The sequence below is a fragment of the Calliphora vicina genome, chromosome 1, assembly GCF_958450345.1.
Source record: "Calliphora vicina chromosome 1, idCalVici1.1, whole genome shotgun sequence".
NCBI lineage: Eukaryota > Metazoa > Arthropoda > Insecta > Diptera > Calliphoridae > Calliphora > Calliphora vicina.
The window spans coordinates 95,078,942-95,098,741 of NC_088780.1; the positions used below are offsets into that span (position 1 = coordinate 95,078,942).

At 28.4% G+C, this 19,800-nt stretch overlaps 1 protein-coding gene across 1 annotated transcript in view; it reads right to left on the reverse strand.

The window, feature by feature from the left end:
* Positions 1-19,800, reverse strand: part of zfh1 (Zn finger homeodomain 1) — a 39,558-nt gene that overhangs the window by 6,302 nt on the left and 13,456 nt on the right. The window contains exons 2-3 of the mRNA XM_065515182.1: positions 12,063-12,244; positions 11,078-11,950 (exon numbers count right to left, since the gene is read on the reverse strand). Coding sequence (XP_065371254.1) covers positions 11,078-11,950; positions 12,063-12,244 — 1,055 coding nt within the window. The remainder of the gene's footprint in view (positions 1-11,077; positions 11,951-12,062; positions 12,245-19,800) is intronic.

The window sequence follows — 19,800 nt, forward strand, 5'->3', positions numbered from 1 at the left end:
AAGTATGTGTAATGGAAAAGTATATTTTTGTTATTTTGTTCTGCAATAAAGAAGTATTGGGGACAAAAACGAGTTTGTTGTTGCAGCAAGAAAGAGTAAATAAAGCAAGGAGAACGAAATTAACTGTCATACACTTGTAGAAATTATAGTTTGAGTTTAAATTATTTGTATTTTTTAATAAAAATTATTTGTTTTGAAAAAGGGATTTTTTTTACTGCATTTATAAAGAATTCAGTATTCCTTAGAATTATAAAAAAAACACTTGATAACAGCACCTTTCTTTTTAATTGCACATTTTATATAAAAATAATATGGAATTATTATTGAGAAAAGGCACACATTTACAACAAATACGTAGAAATTTAATTTAATAAACGGAAATGCTTAGAAACCGCAAAAAAAGAAAAAAATAATATTTGAAATAAAGCTATAAATAATAACAAATTGATATTATGGCAAACATTTTAACAAATGAAACTGTTTAATTGAAAATACTTAATTAATATGTAATATATATTTGAAATATTTAACACCACAATAATGTGGTTTAAACCTATAAATATGCTAGAAATCATCAAAAGAAACTCATAAAAACCCCATTTCAATATTTTTCAAAACTAATTTTATGATAATTGCTCATGACACTACAATACTGTCTAATATTTACCAAAATAACAAGATACATAAAATTCTAACTGTCAACAAATTAAAATTTTTTTCTCTTAAACAAAAGATGCCAGACTAAAGCAAAAATATTTCTGTAGTGTCACTATGTTAAATGTTTTTTTTTTTTTTTGTTGAAGCTTCAACAAACGTCATTTTACTTAAAAAGATATTTCAATTTAAACACACATTTTCTAAACAAATTTCTTAAATTATTAATAATTAGCATTGTTATTTTTGTATGTTCAATAGTGTGTGTTTTTTTATATTTGACTTTAAGAAACATTTAAAAAGACTTGTCAGTTTTTTTTTTCTTAAAAAAAGAGGCGTTTGTTTTTTTATGATTATTTTGTAAGCTATTTATAAAAAACACCTGTTATTTATTCAAATATTGTTTGGTTTAATTTGCTATTGTCTATTTTTTATTTGTTTTTTTTTATGGGTTGAAAATGTCATATATTTTTTTAAATACAGCGCAATTTACCTTCATTTTATTTTTTTTTATAAGAAAATTGAGTATAGGGTTTTCATTTCAATCAAATATTTAGAAATTCAAGTTATTTATTTTAAATCTTATAAAAACTATTATTTTTCTTTGATTCTTTTTATTTAATCTAAAGAATTATTACGCATTTGTTACGTTATTACGTTTATTTTTCTTCTCTTCTTTTCAAAAACAACATTTATTAATTGTTTAATATTTCTATATTTAAAACAGCGACCTAATTTAGCTTTGATTTACTATAAACTAAAAACCTCTCATTAAAAGTCTTATCGCAAACAACAAAAAAAACTTTATTTCAATTGTAAAATTTAAAAAAAAAAGTGAATGAATTTTAGTAGTGTTATCTACCTTTTATTAAAAAAAAAAGAAAAAAATAATAATTAAACGTAAAATTAAATACTAAACCCACTAAGCTAGAAATAATGAAAACGTATACAAAATAGGGCCAGTTAAGGTTATCGTTCCACTCTATAACCCAACACAAAGTATATTTAAATAAGAAAAAGACCATTTCCACACACACAGATTATTTATTTGAATTACGAAAATCATGATTAACACAAAAATAATTGAAAATATTAAAATATAATCCATTTAAGGTCAATAACTTTTTAAAACAAAAAATATTATATTATAAGACCACCTTTTGCTGATTCCAATTTAAATAAAAATTGTATTAAGTAAACTGCTTAATCCATAATTTTATTAAAATGTTATTTCAATATTCAAAAATATTTTCATTAATTAACTTAACATTTTCAGCGACAAGCTAGAAATTTATTAATTATTAAGAAATATGTATGTATTTAATTTGTTTTATGCTTAATTTAATTTTAATATCTCATCTATAAAGAAATTGTGGCTGGATTCCTACTGATAATATTTATGAGTTTTTAACCAAAAAAAATATATGTATATTTCTTATTTTTGGTGTCCAAAGAGTTGAATTTTCTTATAAATTAAAATTTTATTTAAAAGCAAAAACTCATATATTATTTCTTGTGGTTTTCATTTAACAATATTTATTTACCACAACTAATCATTAACACTTATAGGGGGAAATCTTTGTTAAAAGAAAATTGTATTTGTAATAATTTTAAAAGTATGTAATATGTGGGAAATTTAGGTCTCCTGAGACATACATTTAACTTTATGAACACATGTGCTCGGTATTGGGGCAGCCACTTTTAAATAATTTATGGATTTTGATTTGTATCTCAAGTGTATTGGAAAATTAATATATGTATTGGAATATGCAGGTGATATAGCCTGTTTTTGTTTTTTTTTTAAAGAAATTTTTTAGTTTACAGGTGTGGCCTGAAGTTTTAAAAACATTTTAGTTACTTGCGCTTTCATTAGAAGCATGTCATTCATTTAATCTTTAAGGCATTTCCTTTATATAAGTAGTCTATTGTTAAATACATATTTCATAATCAAATAAAACCACAATTGTATTATTTTTGTATTACTATTTCCAGTATTCAGTAATATCACATCATGATACTAGTAGCAAAGAAATATATAGCAACAAAATCGTTCATGAACATAGTAATGACTAAATATGACTTAACCATATACAACATATTTTATTTAGCTGCAAGTGACAGCTACACAATGGTCGGCACTCATAGCCATCAGGGTCCGAACAAAATCGCCTATTTGCCGATTCACAAAAATCATGAAATATGAAACAAAAATCGGATTACAACATGGAAAGAAAGTGTTTATTATTATTCTTTGTTCACAGTTCTTCTTATGCCGACCACTGCTTTCAAAGAAAAAACTCAGTCGTAGTTAAAGCGAAAGTATTGGGACTTTAAAATGCTAATACAACCACTATGGAGATGTCATTAGAGGCAACTACTTGCCACGAATGCTTACAAAAAGCGAGTTAAACAAGTCAGAGCTTAAACTTAGTTTAACTAACAACTCAAAAACGTCGTACTAAAAGCAATGATGCTCAATGTTTTAATAATTAAACGAGTTTTATCTTTTAAGGTATTTTTGAACGGAAATATTAAGTATGTACGACTGAATTTTTGTATTTTTTTTTTACTATACAACGCCTTTTTAACATTTTTTTAACAACATCAAAATAATAAACATAAAAATAAAATAAAAGTAGAGAAAAAAGTAAACAAAAACGTAGGCGTATACCTCGTCTAAACTTAAGTAAAGATAAAAAAACGACTATCAAAAACAAAACAAAAAATAATAATAACTATGAACGACCACATCAAACCAATGGAGTGAGTGGAGTTTTCAAACCTTAAACACCAAATAGCCAGGGAGTTCACAGTCTAATATCACAATAACTTGTTCTCTTGATAAGTATGACATTGTTTTTCTTTTTATCTCTCAGTCATAACTTTCAATTGTTGTTGGCTTAATGATAGGCCTGCTAGAAAAAAAATATAAAACAACAATAACCAACAACTAAATATAAACTATGTATATGAAGAGAGATAAGTTTTATTAAATGAACATACTTGGTTTTCTTAGTATGTACCTCAAAGCAAAAACCATTAATAGTAGTTTTTCTTGGGTTTCGTTGTGATTGTTGTAGTTATTTTAGTGATAAGAAGGTAAAAAAAAAACAACAAAGTAAACAACAATCTTGAAGCCTAGAAAAAAAATGGCGTCTTAAACCATAAAAAACGTCGTTGAAGTAGCATGAAGGAAGGGAAAATTATTACCCTTATTTTCATTAAGGTGCTGGCAATATGACAGACACTATCACTAAAACATAAATTATAATTTACTCTCACACACACAAACACATACGTTCTCAATTCTAATAAACTCTATAACTGTAAATTGTGGCCGTAAGTAAGGGTCAGTTTTCCTCTAAAAAAGTGTCTTCATTGAGAAAAATCTAATGTTTTTTTGGTATAACCCTGATGAAATAATCTTTATATTTAAACAGTGATTGTTACCTAAAAACATAATAATAAATATTTCCATTCTGGGTGAGAAGAAAAATGTTTTTTGATTTTATGAGGCTCTGGCACACATGTGTTTATTTGATAATATGAATAATCGTATGTATGAACAAGTCTCGAGGGTTTTCAACTCATATTTTTTTGTTTTTTTACTCTCAAGTTGAGTTTATGCAAAGTATGACCTTAAGCATCATAATATGAAAAGGAAGTTGTCCAAAAACAAAAAAACTTTTATACTAAAAACTAATTTTGGTTAAATGTTTTTGGAACGAAAAACTGGCAAATAAAAGTTGGGTTTTATTGCTAGCAAGAGTGTTAATAATAAAGTTTTTAAAGCTAAAACTAAGTACCTAAAAATGTTAAAAAGTTTGAAAAAAAAACGTTGAAAAATCAAATGATTTTAAAGGAAATTGGTCAGCCGTTTAAAACAAGTAAGAGAGCTATATTCGGCTGTGCCGAATCTTATAGACCCTTCACAAAATTATATTTCAAAATACAAATTTTAAATATTTTTAGGTAAACAAAATTTATTTATTTTTTCAAAGTGGTTTTTTTAATTTTTTGGAAAATTTTTTTTTCGAATTGTTCTTTAATTTTTTTTTTTAAATTTAATTTTTTTTTAAATTTAAAAAAAAAAATTTTTGTGAAAAAAAATTCGGGTTCAAAAATATTTTTGCCGATTTTGACCCATTGTAGGTCCAACTTACTATGGTCTTATATACGTCGTTGCAAAGGTCTTTAATCGAGGTTGTCCTCATATCTCAGCCATTTGTGGACCGATTGTGCTGATTTTAAATAGGAAACTTTTCGAAAGCATGTCTGACAGAATTATTGAAGATTTGGATCCCGAATATATCTGGGGTCTTCAGAAAATTGATTTCAACAGACAGACGGACAGACAGACGGACATAAGGATCCAGAATATATACTTTATAGGGTCGGAAAATTATATTGTGGAAATTACAAAAGGAATGACAAACTTATATATACCCTTCTCACGAAGGTGAAGGGTATAAAAAGAGTTAGGTCTCTGATACATGGTTGCCATATCTTACAACGTTGTTAGAAAAATGTTCAATAAATGGTTAGCAACCATAAGTTTCAACATAAGTTCACATGGTTGTGTTAACCATTTTCTGAGCATTTTTCTGACAATATACAACACACTTGATACCATCTCAAAAGTGTGTGGTAAAATGCGATCGTGTAAAGGCCATTTTATCATTAGGATCTCTTATCTCTTAATTGTTTTCTTAGCAAGTTTGAAACTTTGAATTTTCAGTTTTAAATATATTTTCGAACGATTTATGAACAGGTTTTAAAATTTTAGTCATTCCTTAAAATCTTAATTTGTTAATTATACTAATTAGAATATCACACATAAATACCCCAAAAATAAGCAGAAGTTTTAGGCCGCACTAAACCTTGAATTCAAATTTATAGCAAAAAAATTTATAGGAAAAATAGTGTGAGTTTGAGTTTTTTTTTAAACGAAATTTATAATTAAAAACTTTTTAAAAACATAAATTTGAAACTTTTACAAATGTACACATAATTGCAATAATATTTTTTTGTTAAACTTTGTTGGTTTTTTGTTACAAATATTAATTTTAAACACACACATTGTGGACAGTACATAAACATAAAAATTAATTCTTTTACTATATATTTTTTATACATACCTACATATTTATATAGAGAGAGAGGGATTTTATTTTTTATTTATATAACTAGTAGATGCGTAAAATAAATTGCTTTTAATTTTTCACTTTACTTGTGCAGTAAGAGCAAAAAATACGAAAAACGCAGTATGTACTAGTTGTAACCATCAGCAAGGCAGCAGGGTGGTTCATTGAATAAAAAAAAAAAAACAAAGTTGACCTTTTGAGAGTTGAACACAGTAGTGGCGGCTTGGCTATTTTTTTATTGTTGCTGTTTTTGTTAAACACTTGTAATTGTTTGTCTGTATATTATGAGCTTTCATTTGTATGAATTGCTCTTGCTCTACCTAAAGTGCATGCAATTTTTCAATTGTATTTACTACTTTTTACTCTACTCCACTCTGCCATACATACTTCACTTTTGTTGGTTTTGGCTTAACTCTCTGTTTGCTGCAGTGTATGTGTGATTGTGAGTTTTCAACTTCAATGTCCTTTGGAGAGTTTTTCATAGTGAATAATCGTTATTTTTTTTTTTTTTTTGCAAAATGTAATGTGTAAAATTTGTTTGTGTATAAAGGTAACAAATGGTTTCAATATGTATGTAAAAAAGTTAAAAAATTGTTTAAATAAGAGATAAAAAAGCAAACAAAACAAATGCTTACAGTTAAACAAATATTTAATTGTTGCAAGTTTCTGTGAACAAAAAAACAAAAAACCAAACATTGTTGATGGCGCAAAAAATTGTATAAAAATGTTTAAATGGATAAATGAATGAAGGTTTGTTTTGCAGCAACCCTGTGTATATAAAAAGAGTTGACCAATAATTTATGGGCAGTCATTTGGTCAACAATTATATTGTATATGAGTATTTGACCTTTTTTTGCACTGGTCATTACAATGACGTTAAACATCAAAATACACTCAAAGAATTTAGGTGTTAACGCACATAATGTTATTGCTATCTGATCACTACGTGTTGTTTGAATGTCCTTCATGTACCTCATCATCATGAAATTGTTGAAAACACTATTATTCTCAATTTATTACACTTTGTGTAATTTTTTAAGTCATGGAAATATAAACATATACGGACATCAGAACCGTGTCTCCCAGTTTTGCTCAAAGTGTCATGCAGTTTTTTTATTAGCCCCCAAAGATTTGGGGCCTCGGTGTCATTTTTGCAAAAAAGTGATCATATTCTCAAGCTCATATCTTGCAAAGAGTTCGGAATTTTGATTTACACTCTGAGGCAAAGTTGTAGCCCTTGTCATAAAGAACAAAAATTGTGAACATATAAAATCAAAAAAACTTCATCTTCAAGGTCAAAATCGCAAAAAACTTAAAAAATCGAAATAATTTTTTTTAAGCTGCCTAAAAGTATGCTTTAGTTTATAATAATTTATTAGGTTATCGCACAAAACACTTAATTCCTTTAGTTTTTTTCTTACCTAAACGGTATTTAGAATCATTCCTAGCAAGTTCATATGTTCCAGAAAGTTGTTTATTGAGATCTTAGGTACATTTTTGTAGTTGATTATTTCCTTGAATTTTGAACGGTTTGCTACCTATGGACCTGAACAGGGGAAAAAGTTAAAAAACTCGAATTTTTTAAGTTTTTTGCGATTTTGATGCTGATGATGAAGTTTCTTTGATTTTATATTTTCACAATCTTTGTTTGCAAGATATGATCCTGAGAAAATTATAAATTTTTTGCTAAAATGACACCGAGGCCCCAAATCTTTGGGGGCCCATAAAACTTCTTGGGCAAAACTGGGAGACAAGGGTATTTTTTTTGTCTTTTATCACGTAGTGGTGTCCGTATATGGTTGTATTTTTTCGTGTTGCACTGTGTTTGACATTTGAGATGTTTGATATCAAAACATTCTCAATTTGACATCAAACATTTGAATTTGCTGGGAAGATACCCAAATGAACTAATGCAGTACTAAAGCTTTACTTATTTTTAATGTATTTTTTTTACCATTATTTATATGTGAGTGTATGAATATAATACGAATGATTGTTCGTTTCAGTACGTTTACAGCGTAAAGTGTTTATAAAACATTTCAAATAGCAAGTGATAATGATGAAAAGACTACAAACTCTCGACTGGGCAAGTATGTACGTGGGGAAAATATGCAGCGTAGATTTTTCAAACAAAAAAAAAAATAGCTTCAATATCATCACTTTGTATTGTATTGTAACACAGTACATATGTTTGGCTGTATTTCAGTATGTCTGTCCGTCTGTCTGTCTGTCTGTCCATATGTCTGACCATCAATATATATACATTGATATTTACAACTGTTTGTATTTACCATTTAAATGGCAGACATCAGGCATCAACAGTTAAAAAAGCCGAGTGTATATATTTAACTGTAAATAACAACAAACACACACACACACAAATACAGTTGAATATTTAAACAGTAAACACTTTATCCTTTCACATACATCCGCTTTTTTCACCCTGCCATTACTCTGTGGTCAAGTGGGTGATGCCAAAATGATTTCCAGAGCAAAACTGGCATATAAACGTACAATTCATTTGTTTGACCCATGAATGTTGGCTTTGGTGTACTTGCCATACAATATATATATATTTTTTTTCTGTTTAAATGTCACCACATAGTGGTTGGCCATACACTTTATAGTGTTAAATTTCTTCTTTTTTTTGTTTTATTAATGTATATAGAAAAACAAAATAATAGTAAATATATCACATGTGTTAAACTAGGTTTAAACGCCACATAAATTGTGTATAAAAAAAATACATTTAAAAATATTTACTTTTAAGCTACTAAAAATATGGGTTTTCTGTAAAACATTTAAGGAGCCACAGGTTTTAACTTCTCACACCTTTAACCCACAAAACGTACTTACACAAAATATTTATTTCATATGTCACTACTATTTTGCATAATTAATTGGTTTTCACACATAATATTGGCGTATTAAATGAGATTATTGTATTGTTAGCTGCTGGCTGCAGGTTGTGAGGTTCATTTATGATGACTTGCCTATGCTATTTGTAGCAAATTAATTATTATTATTTTATGATAAATTTGTATATCCAGGCAAAAAGGTGTTTAATTGCATTGTTTTACATGATTTTTGTTTACTTGTTTTTTATTTATTATAAAATTTATATAAATTATTTTAATGAAATACAAATACAAATACCAACATGTGTTTTTATATATTTAATAAATTGCTGTTAAATAAATTAAATTTATAGCAAAATGTTAAAACAAAACTTTACAATCAGGTGAATGTGAACTAAATATGGCTCTATTTATAATTCTTTAAAGTAACAATTTCCTCTTAATTAAAAAAGTTTAAATTTAAAATTCCCCAGCATTAATTGTGCCCTCTCTGTACTTAGTACACAAGACAGTAAATTTTTTCCGGTACTCAAGAGCAAAATGTAACTTCTGGATACCTTCAGAGTTATATTTTTCAGAGCTATAACCGTAGAAATACTTGTCAAAGAAAAAGAGCAACTCTGTTTTTAAAAATAAGAATTTTTAAATCTTAAATTAAGCTTTCAAAAGTATTGAGTAGCCACAAAATGTATTGAGTTGTCAAAAGTACAGTAAAACCTTGATAATCCGGATTAACCATTTTTTATTATATATTTTCTTTAGTTTTCTTCTAAAGTTCAGTTTTGTCCAAATGCATGCACTTTTTTATGGCCCCCAAAGATTTGGGGCCTTGGTGTAATTTTTGCAAAAAAGTTATCATTTTCTCGGACTCATATTTTCCAAACAGTTCGGAATTTTGATTTACTTTCTGAGGCAAAGTTTTAGCCCTTGTCATAAAGAACAAAAGTTGTGAACATATCAAATCAAAAAAACTTTATATTCAAGATTAAAATCGCAAAAAACTTCGAAAAAAATCGATTTTTGTTTACCTTTGTTCCCCTGTTCAGGTTCATAGTTAGCAAACCGTTCAAAATTCAAGGAAACAATCAACTACAAAAATGTAGCTAAGATCTCAATAAATAACTTTCTAGAACATATGAATTTACTAGGAATCATTCTTAATACCGTTTAGGTAAGAAAAACCTAAAGGAATTAAGTGTTTTGGGCCATAAACTATTAAATTATTATAAACTAAAGCATACTTTTAGGCAGCTTAAAAAAAATAATTTCGAATTAAGCGCTGAAACACATAAGCATCTGCTTAAGCGTTAAAATAAATTAAAATATCCTTTTTTCATTTGAAAGTACTTCCAAACATATCACAAATAAAGTTAAGCTTTTAAAATAAACACAAATACAAAACCACTATTTTTCAACTCAAATCAAAATAATAAATTCTTACTTAACTTGAACTAAAAAAAAATACCAAATATGCGCAACCGGAAATGCTTTAAATTCTTCAGAAAATAAGTATTTAAAGTAAATTCTATATCTACACAGCTGAACATTCTATACTTAATCAACACATTTCAATCAGAGACATCAATAAAATTACTATAAAAAAGAAGAGGCAACAAATTCTTTCCAACATTGAGGTACTGCTACTAAAAACCATTTTGAATACAAGGCAAGACAACACAAGACATAGAAAAAACACAAACAAAGCCAAGTTTTGTTCTGATTTCGCTGCCAATGACTGACTGACTGTACTCTAAATGACGGGTACAAAGATCAGTCACAATACAGTTTTTTTTGTACTTTTTTTTCATATAAAATTATAATAATATAAATTATAATATTTCTTTAATAACGAATAAGGTGCATATTTAAATTAAATTCAAACCTTTGTGGTTGCTGATTGTGAACAACAAAAAAAAAGTAAAGGCAGTACAAATATTTAATAAGATTATATTTATACGGTTGTGGTTTTGCAAAAGTAAATTAAAATAGAGATAGTGATCGTGCAGTATTTTTGTAATGGTGGTCATATGATTCATATGGAATTTATGTATAAACTTGTATGCCTAAATGGTTAAAGAGCTATCACAACTCATAAAAAAATTTAAAAATAAAAAAAAACTGAAATGTAAAAAAGCCGGCTTATCATGTTACATCTATAACTCTTACTCACTCTGCACCACTAAATGTTTAAGTAATATTTTTAGAAAACAATGTAAGCTCTTTGTTTTGCTGCCACGAAAAAGCCTCCTAAACTCTTAAGGAAATATGTATTTATTTCTGCTTTCCAAGCATTCAAATTGTATGTGTATTCTTATTTAACGTATCATTAACACTTGCAGCCATTACAATTCTTGAGTTGAAAGAATTGCAGTGATGGACGTAAAATGAAATAAAAAGAAAAAAAAATAAATGTAAACTCACTTGATTAACACCATTCTGTTGAGACTGGGGCGATTGCGCATTGGGTGAATGCATGAGTTCATGCTTTTCGAGTTCATGACGATTTTGAAACAATGCCGTGCAGTGTAGACACTGATAGGGACCGCTAATACTGCTAGCAGCGGAATTATTATCACTGCCTCCACAAGAACCAGGACTGGAGGTGGAGCGCATTGTATCCATTTCACCGGCAAAGCTATGATGTTGAATTTGTTGTTGCTGCTGTTGATGCTGGAGCTGATGATGTTGTTGCAATAAGTGCGTATTTGCATGATGAGGATGACCATTAAAAGCTAATAAATGTGATGTGGGTGAGGTTTCACCATTATTATGTTGCTGCTGCTGGTGGTGATGATGATGTTGTTGTTGATGTTGCTGTTGCATAGCTAAGGCCGCCATAAATTGTGCGGCAGCAGCCGGATGTAAATTGTGTGGTAAATGTCCTGCAGCTGTAGCAAAAGGTGTTGCCGTTGTTGAGAGATCTGTTGTTGTTGGATGTTGTGTATTATTAGTTGTGGCCGTTAATGAGGACATGTTGCCTGTTGCTGTTGTGGGTGATGAGGAGTGTGTAGGCGAATTGGGTGCAGATGTTTGTGGCATAATACTATTGTTGTTTTTCTCTTGACTATTGTTATTATTATTGTTTAAAAATGATTTATTTTCAGCCGAACTAATATTACTCTCATTATCATCGCTCTCCTCCACATTGGTTGCGGCCAATGACGAATTGTGATGCGACAAATGCAGCTGCTGCTGGTGGTTGTGATGGTCAGCAGCGCCATGTGGACTGGGAAATGATGGTTCAATGTTTAATTTATCGTGAGGATGTTCGGAGGCTATGTGATTGCGTAAAGGCTGGAAATGATAAAAAAACAAAGAAGGAATTAAAAAAAGTAATAAATTTTTGTTTTCATTGAATGTTTAAAATGTACCTAGTAATTTTTATAGATATAATATAAATACTCACCTCAAAACCCGACAATCTAACATGGCATTGTGGACAAGAGACCATAAAATCTGTTTGTTGTGGCTGTGGCGAAGAGGCGCCCATTGAAGAGGCAGGCATACCCGTTGAATTTTCATCATCAACTGTGGCACTACTACCGCTCTTGGGCTGATGATGATGCAATGTAGAGGCCAAAGAAGGAACTGTAAAGGTTTTAAGAAAAATAAATAGGAATTAATTAATCATGACAAGAAAACACATATAAAGTTGAGCAGAAATATTTTTAATTTAAAACTTAAAACTACCTTAAGGAAAAGAATAAATCAGCAAAAAATAACAATGTTTTTTTTTATTTATAAATAAGAATTTCATTCTTGCTCCGTACCATACACAGAATTTATTTAATCAAAACAAATTAACTGAACACAAACCTACCAAGAAATTTATATACAAACATCAGTAACAGGAATAGCGAGGGAGATGTTTTAAGTGTACTTTTTTTTAGTACCATTGCTCAGCGAAAAGGACTTTGCTTTATTTAAATTTAAAAAACTTTCCGAGTTATCTGGTACTTTTTGGTTTAATAAAGTACCATTTCAATAACTTTAAATACCAAACCTATTTAGTTATGCTGTTGAGATGTGTGGCCAGAGATAAGCTTAAAAGTCAAAGTCTTTTATACGATTCCAAAATGAACTCACAACAATAATTTAAATAAATTTATGTGAAATGAACGGGTTCTTTTCAAAATACCCACACATGTATAAATGGATAGAAAAAAAACTAAGAATCGCCATTAATTATAACTGTAAACTGGGCACAAAAAAAGTACCGGGTATAAAAAGTTGTATGAGAGAATAAATGTGTGTTGTGTGTTTTTTTAAAGGGCAATTCTTTTTTATTTATTTTTTTTTTGCTAAAAAGGTATTTAAAGACTTTACTGATGATCTCATCGTTTAACTAATAAAGCAACCAAAAAGGAACAGAAACTTTAACACAAAAACTAAAGTTTTATAAACACACACACACATGATTAATAAAAACTGACTTCTTGACTTTAAGAGAGGTCTTCAAAGATCAACGATATTTTTTTTGTTGTTCATCTTTTGATTCACAACAATACCCCTTGTTTGTTCTTTATAAGACAGTGTAAAAAATAACAACGAAAAAAAACTTAAGTTTAACGAAGACACCATGTTGTTTTCCATGTGAGTTTAACAACAACAACTACAAAAACCCAGCCATAAATTGTAAAGCGAAGGTGAGACAGCAAAAAATAAACAAGACTCCAAACAAAAACAACAACAATAACTAAATGAATGACTTAAACTCGCAAGAAATGAAGACGAAGACAAGAAAAGTCATTAAAACATACAAACACACGCACACACTTGCTATGTAGTAAGAAAATAACCTCAAGATGGTTGCCTTGCTTCTCTCTCTCTTTCTCTTTTTATACAGTAAAATAATAAACAAACAAAAAATGGAGTTTAACGACGTTATCTCTTTAATGTAGATATGTACAGTTATAACTAAAATAACGTTATGTACCAAACATTAATTTCAATTGTAAAGAAATTGTTGTTTTAATAATAATAATAATGATCGTAATGATGATGATGAAAATAATGTTGATGTGTAATACACTCATTCAGCAGTCACCGAACCTAGCTGTGTTTGTTTTTATTTATTAAAGAAAGAATGCATTAAATTGTGTTGTTGTTTTTCGTTTTTATTCAGACAAACTTTAGTTTCATCAAATGTCATTTGATCGTTTGTGTTGCGCTTTGTAAATGTACCTTAATTTACCTCAATTAACAATACATTACATTCAATGACTACTATGAACTGTTGTTGTTTTTATTATTGCGGCGGCTGCATGGAGTTCGTTTACTCTCTGCATAAAGTTAAATGCGGGCGCGCACACTTACATACTGTAGTAGTATTTTACTGTGGGGGAAATTTTTTTTATTTTTATAACACTGAACAACAGTTGTTGCTTGCCTGGTTTGGTTTCAATACCTTTGATTAAAACTAACACGCATGCGTTACAATTTTATTGGACTGCAGGAATCATGTTTATTAAATTGGTTTTAACAGAGTATGTATAATAAAAAAATGTTTATAACAATTAATAAAGTTCAATAAACGTGGAAAAAATTTAATATGAATAGAAAAATTTGGAATAAATGCGGGTTCATAAAAAAGGAATATAGAGGTAGAGCAAATATGGAATAGAGATTGTAACTTAATAGGATTATTTTCGGGAAAATTAATCATTTTGTAAATTAAAGTGGAAAAGATTTGGTTTCAAAAGAATTATTTAGGAAATTTTATTTAATTCTCACAGAATTGTTTCCCGCAAAATTTAGGCATTTGTATAACGGTCAGAATCTTATATTTTTTTTTTTCAATTTTGTTCTTATTAATTTATATATTATCGAATATTTGATGAAATTTGCATATTTACTGTCACCTAACCTTGCTGTGTTTTTTTATTGTCGACATCTAGGTTAACCGAAGAATGCCCAGTGTCTCTGAATCAGATGATCGTGTATAGCCGATGAATTGGCAGACGAGATGCGACTGGAACTTCGGTTTAACGACTTTTGTAGAAGTTGTCATAATAAGGAAGCTAATGATCAGCTGTGCTAACGAGTACACCTTATTTGAATTCGCCTTGATACTACCGATCGGCTGTAAACTTTGTTGGGGCAATTGAAACCGTTCTCACTGTGTATCTGTTATGCTAAAATTGCTAATTTCGGTGATCCTCTGATAAATATTGCTTAAATTGCTAACATTTCTATTAAAGTTTTGTGAATATTTTGCTAGTCATTTTACTTAAATTCATTGCTTTATTAATTCCAATTTATTTATTACTTTATCAATATAAATATTTTTCTATAATTTTGGACAAACAAAAATCTAACGTGTTTTTTTTTTGGAGACTTCAACAGACATGTGATATTTTTGCTTTAATAAGAAAACATGTTGTCAAGTGAATTTGTTATTTTTTTTTGAAAGGAAATTAAAGTTTTCGTGTCTTTCGTTTTTGGAGGGAAACAAATTAATCAAAACTAATTGAAAAACAAGCAAATTTATCAACAAATTTAAGGTTTTTTTCTATAGTTTTTGTTTGAATTATTAAAGGTATGTTAAAAAAAATCATAAATCATGTTAAGATCTTTCTACAACAAAAAAATTCATGTTTAAATATTTGCAGTTCTTTTACAAATCTATAGAAAAATCAACAAACTGACTTGACTGACTGTTTGCTCACTCCCCGAAATAGTCAAGCCTTAAACCAACAAACAAATGACTCCATTCCAATTTTACAGTTGTATATATCAATGTATGTATATATTTGTATCCATTGGGGCAGGAGACAGAGTGTCAAGTTCTTTTGTGAAAATTATTTTTGTATTGTTTCATGTACAACATTTTGTTTTCCTCCTTGTTTTTTTTTTTTTTTTTTTTTTTGAGAGTTTCTCTCTGTAGGTTGGTTTTAAAATTACAAACACAACAAAAAAAAGTAAATTGTTTGCCAATATTTGGTGTTGTTCTTATTGTAAATTTAAATACAACTCTTTGCATTACACTTTTTGAAACAGTTGTAAAACTGAAAATTGCATGGAATGTTTTATTGCTACCAACTTCATCTGTTCAGTTAAAACATACTCGAAACATATGCAAAAATACAAAAATACCTTTTGGGTAAAAATCTCCCAAAAACAAACAAAAAAAAATCTTTCACAGGAAATAAAATATATATTTTTTTGCCCAAAAAATAGACTACATCACAAGAAAATAATAAAAAAAACAAAACATTGAACATTTTTTTCGGCAGTTTAACAAAAGATTTTAAGCTGTATCTACTTTTTTTATTATTGAGAGAGAGGGGGGATATAAAATATTTGCTGGGTTTTTTGTGATTATTTTTGGTATTAATTTTAAATAAAATTTTTGGTTGTTTTAAGAAACAAAAGCATTTGCCAAAGGCTACAATGCAACGCCTGCATTAAACTAAGTGAAATAAAAAAAAATTATAAAAAAGTATGAGTTAAAAAATGAATTTTTTTTCCAAAAAAAAAAAATAAATAAAAAAAACTTATGTAAATATTGTGTATTCTTTTTTAAGCAATGTACAATAGTTATAAATTTCACACAATTGCCCAGTAATTGTTAAAATGTTAAATAAAATCCAATAAAATTTGTTGTTACATTTCATTTGGAAATTAATACAAAAGGCTTTATAAGGTAAAACAAATATTTAAAAATAAAAATAAAAAAAAACACTACTTTAATGTAAAATAAAGAAAAATAATATAAAAAATTTGTTTTAAATAACAATTCATGAAAAAGTTTTAATAACAATGTGGAGGGAAATAAAAAATGTAGTTTAATTAAGCTAAAATAGGTACAACTACACAGTGCAACAGGAAAAAATATAACCATATACGGACACCACTACATGATAAAAGACCTGTATCTCCCAGTTTTGCCCAAAGTCATGCACTTTTTATTTTATGGGTCCCCAAAGATTTGGGGCCTCGGTGTTATTTTTGCAAAAAAGTGATAATTTTCTAAGGCTCATATCTTGCGAACAGTTGGGAATTTGAATTTACTCTCTGAGGCAAAGTTGTAGCCCTTGTCATAATGAACAAACATTGTGAACATATAAAATCAAAAAAACTTCATCTTCAAGATCAAAATCGCAAAAAACTTAAAAAAATACTGGGAGACACGGGTCTCTTTTTTGGTATTTTATCACGTACCAGTCCGTATATGGTTATATTTCCATGAAATACACCTAAGTATAAGCTAAGAGTTTAAGGATTTTTAAAAAAAATTTAATATTCTTATAATTCCCGAAAACTATTTCATTTTATGTTGTACCGGACACTTTTTATAGCTGATTTTAAACAACTTATGTAATTTTTTAAACACTTTACACAATCACTCATTAAACTGAAAAAATCGTATTGTTATTATAAGAAAATGTTTAAGTTAAGCAACCAACCAACCAACCATTCCTTTGGTCTCTCCCTTGCCTAAACAGTGCTGTTGCCATCAATATGCTTAAATGTTCATTCTATGCATAATACATCATGATGCCTTGACATGTCTGTCTTAAAATGTAAAAGTGAACAAAGGCAACAGCGAAAAAAAATATAAAAAAAGACTCAAGCTAAAATTAGTCTCATTTTATTTAATGCAGCACACATCTCCTTCAACATTTAGCAACTGCAGCAGCAGGCAACACAAGACCTGTGACAACAAACAAACTACAATTTCGTTTTTTTGCACCTTTTGAAAAACTCCAAATAGTTATTTAAAACCATGGATGGCAGCTACAAGAAACAACAACAAAAAATGTACTAAATATACAAACTTTTTAAGAAGCATTTAAAAATGAATCACTTTTCAAACAATCACAGAAAACAAAACGCACATGATGAAGTAAAGACTATGAAGGAGAACAAGAAGACCACATATGTTGGTGGTGATTTCCTCTGACTCTACTCATTTTACCTAGAGTCTTTTAATTTTATATATAGGAATATGAAACCTCTACTACACCTACACTTTACAAATCATTCCTTATATATTTTACAGTGTAAAGTCAAAAGTAATAAAGGTGCATAAAGAGAAATAAATGAAAATTCTTAAGTGTTGACTGTTGGAAGGAAATATCTATAAATATGCACTTTGAAATACAGATTTTTATTACAAATCATTTGAGGCAGGCAAAAAAGGCAGTGCTTGCTTATTATTAGTTGTATTTTGTATATGAGCCTTTATTTGTGTTTTTTTTAGTACTTTTTTCTTTGGATTCTTGTTTAAATTGTAAGTAGAAACATGTGTTTTCAATATGTTAATGTTTTTATTGTTTTTGATTTAATTTTCAAAAGGTAAGCTATAAGAAAATCTTATAGAGAATACAGGAAAATAAAAATAAAATGAACAGGAATTTGTTCAAGATAGAGAGATTAAAAAGAATTGGAGTTTAGGAAAGGATTTTTATGAAAAAGAGGAAAATAAAACTCTAAATAATAATGAAATTAAATGGAAAGAGAAAAGGTAATATTTATAAAATTTGTAATACTTTGAGGACTAAAAAGTCTGTCTTACAAATTTGTGGTAAAATGAAATAAAAAGAAAAAAGTGTCATCCAATTGTACCTCAGGAATTATTAATTTAAAGTTTTATCAACTTTTCTACTCTTAATACATCAAGGTCGAGTAAAATTTTTCTTTTAAAATTTGTGGGAAATATAATTTAAAAGGTCTTACAGATATTATAAAAGGCTGTAAGTGCTTCTGGTATAAATTGCGGCCCATTGCATCAAAAATTTGTTCCTGAGAAAGTCTAAATTGAAAGTTTTATCAACATTTCTACTGTCAACATATCAATATTGAGTAAAAATTAGTTTAAATTAGTGTAATAAATATAAATAAAAAGAAACAAATGTTACACAGAAATTATTTAATATATGTATACTTTATACTTTGCAGGCCCCATTTATTCCCGAAAAATTATAAATTCAAAGTTTCATTCACATTTCAGATTCACTCTTGCTTTCAAAGAGTGTGGTAAATAGAAAAAAAATCTTTCATGTTTAAGGTAATGTAGAAATGGCTCTAAACGGGTGCCTTATGCATACAGGTACTTTTTGGCCTCAATTTGTACCGAAGAATGGGTAATTTTAGAGTTTTATTTTCCAGTTTGTGGTAAATCGAAATAAAAAGAATAAAAGTTCAGACATTCCTCTTTAATGTCTCTAAATAAGACTATTTTGCATAATTTAAGAGAAGAACAATTTCTGAATTTAAAACATTAAGATCAAGTAAAACATTAGTTGTAAAATATGAGGTAAATTGAAATAAAAAGAAAAAAAGTCCTACTTTAAAAAAAAATATTTCGAATATTTTCAAATTTTTTGCGATATTCATCTTGAAGATGAAGTTATTTTGATTTTTTATATTCAAAATTTTTGTTCTTTATGACAAGGCCTACAACTTTGCCTCAGAGAGTTAATCAAAATTCCGAACTGTTTGCAAGATATGATCCTGAGAAAAGGATATGTTTTTTGCAAAAATGATACCCAGGCCCCAAATCTTTGGGGCCAATAAAAAAAGTTCATGACTTTGGGCAAAGCTGGGAGACATGGGTCTTTTTTTATGGTCTTTTATGACGTAGTGGTGTCTGTATATGTTTTTTTTTCGTGTTGCACTGTGCAATCATCTTTATCGCGTAAACGTTTGATATAATGATTTGAAGATAAAATGCAACCTGTTTGTTTAATCTAATACGAAACTGTCGATGGCGTTAAACGCCTACCCCAACCCAGATAAGGGTGTTTATATATATATTTCTCTTTGTTGCAACCGAAAATAACAAAATTTATTAAATTGTTTAGTTAAACAAATTATTTATTAGCCTAGATTAATACACGTTTTGCATAAAGTCTCAAATATTAGCCAGTCAAATAAAACATAATTGTTTATTTATTTAAAACTACAAGTGTGTATGAGATGAAACAATAATAATAATTTGTGTCAATGTTTTCCATCACCTGTGCACATGCCACCACCAACACCAACCATAACATACGTTTCATTATTATCTATTCATCTGACCAAACCTCAAATCAACGTCACTGAGATGTCTTCCAAAATGAAAAAAAAAAATAAAAACCAACAACAGATTGTTGTTTATTATTTTTGCTGTAGTTGTATTTGGAACATTTTTTTTT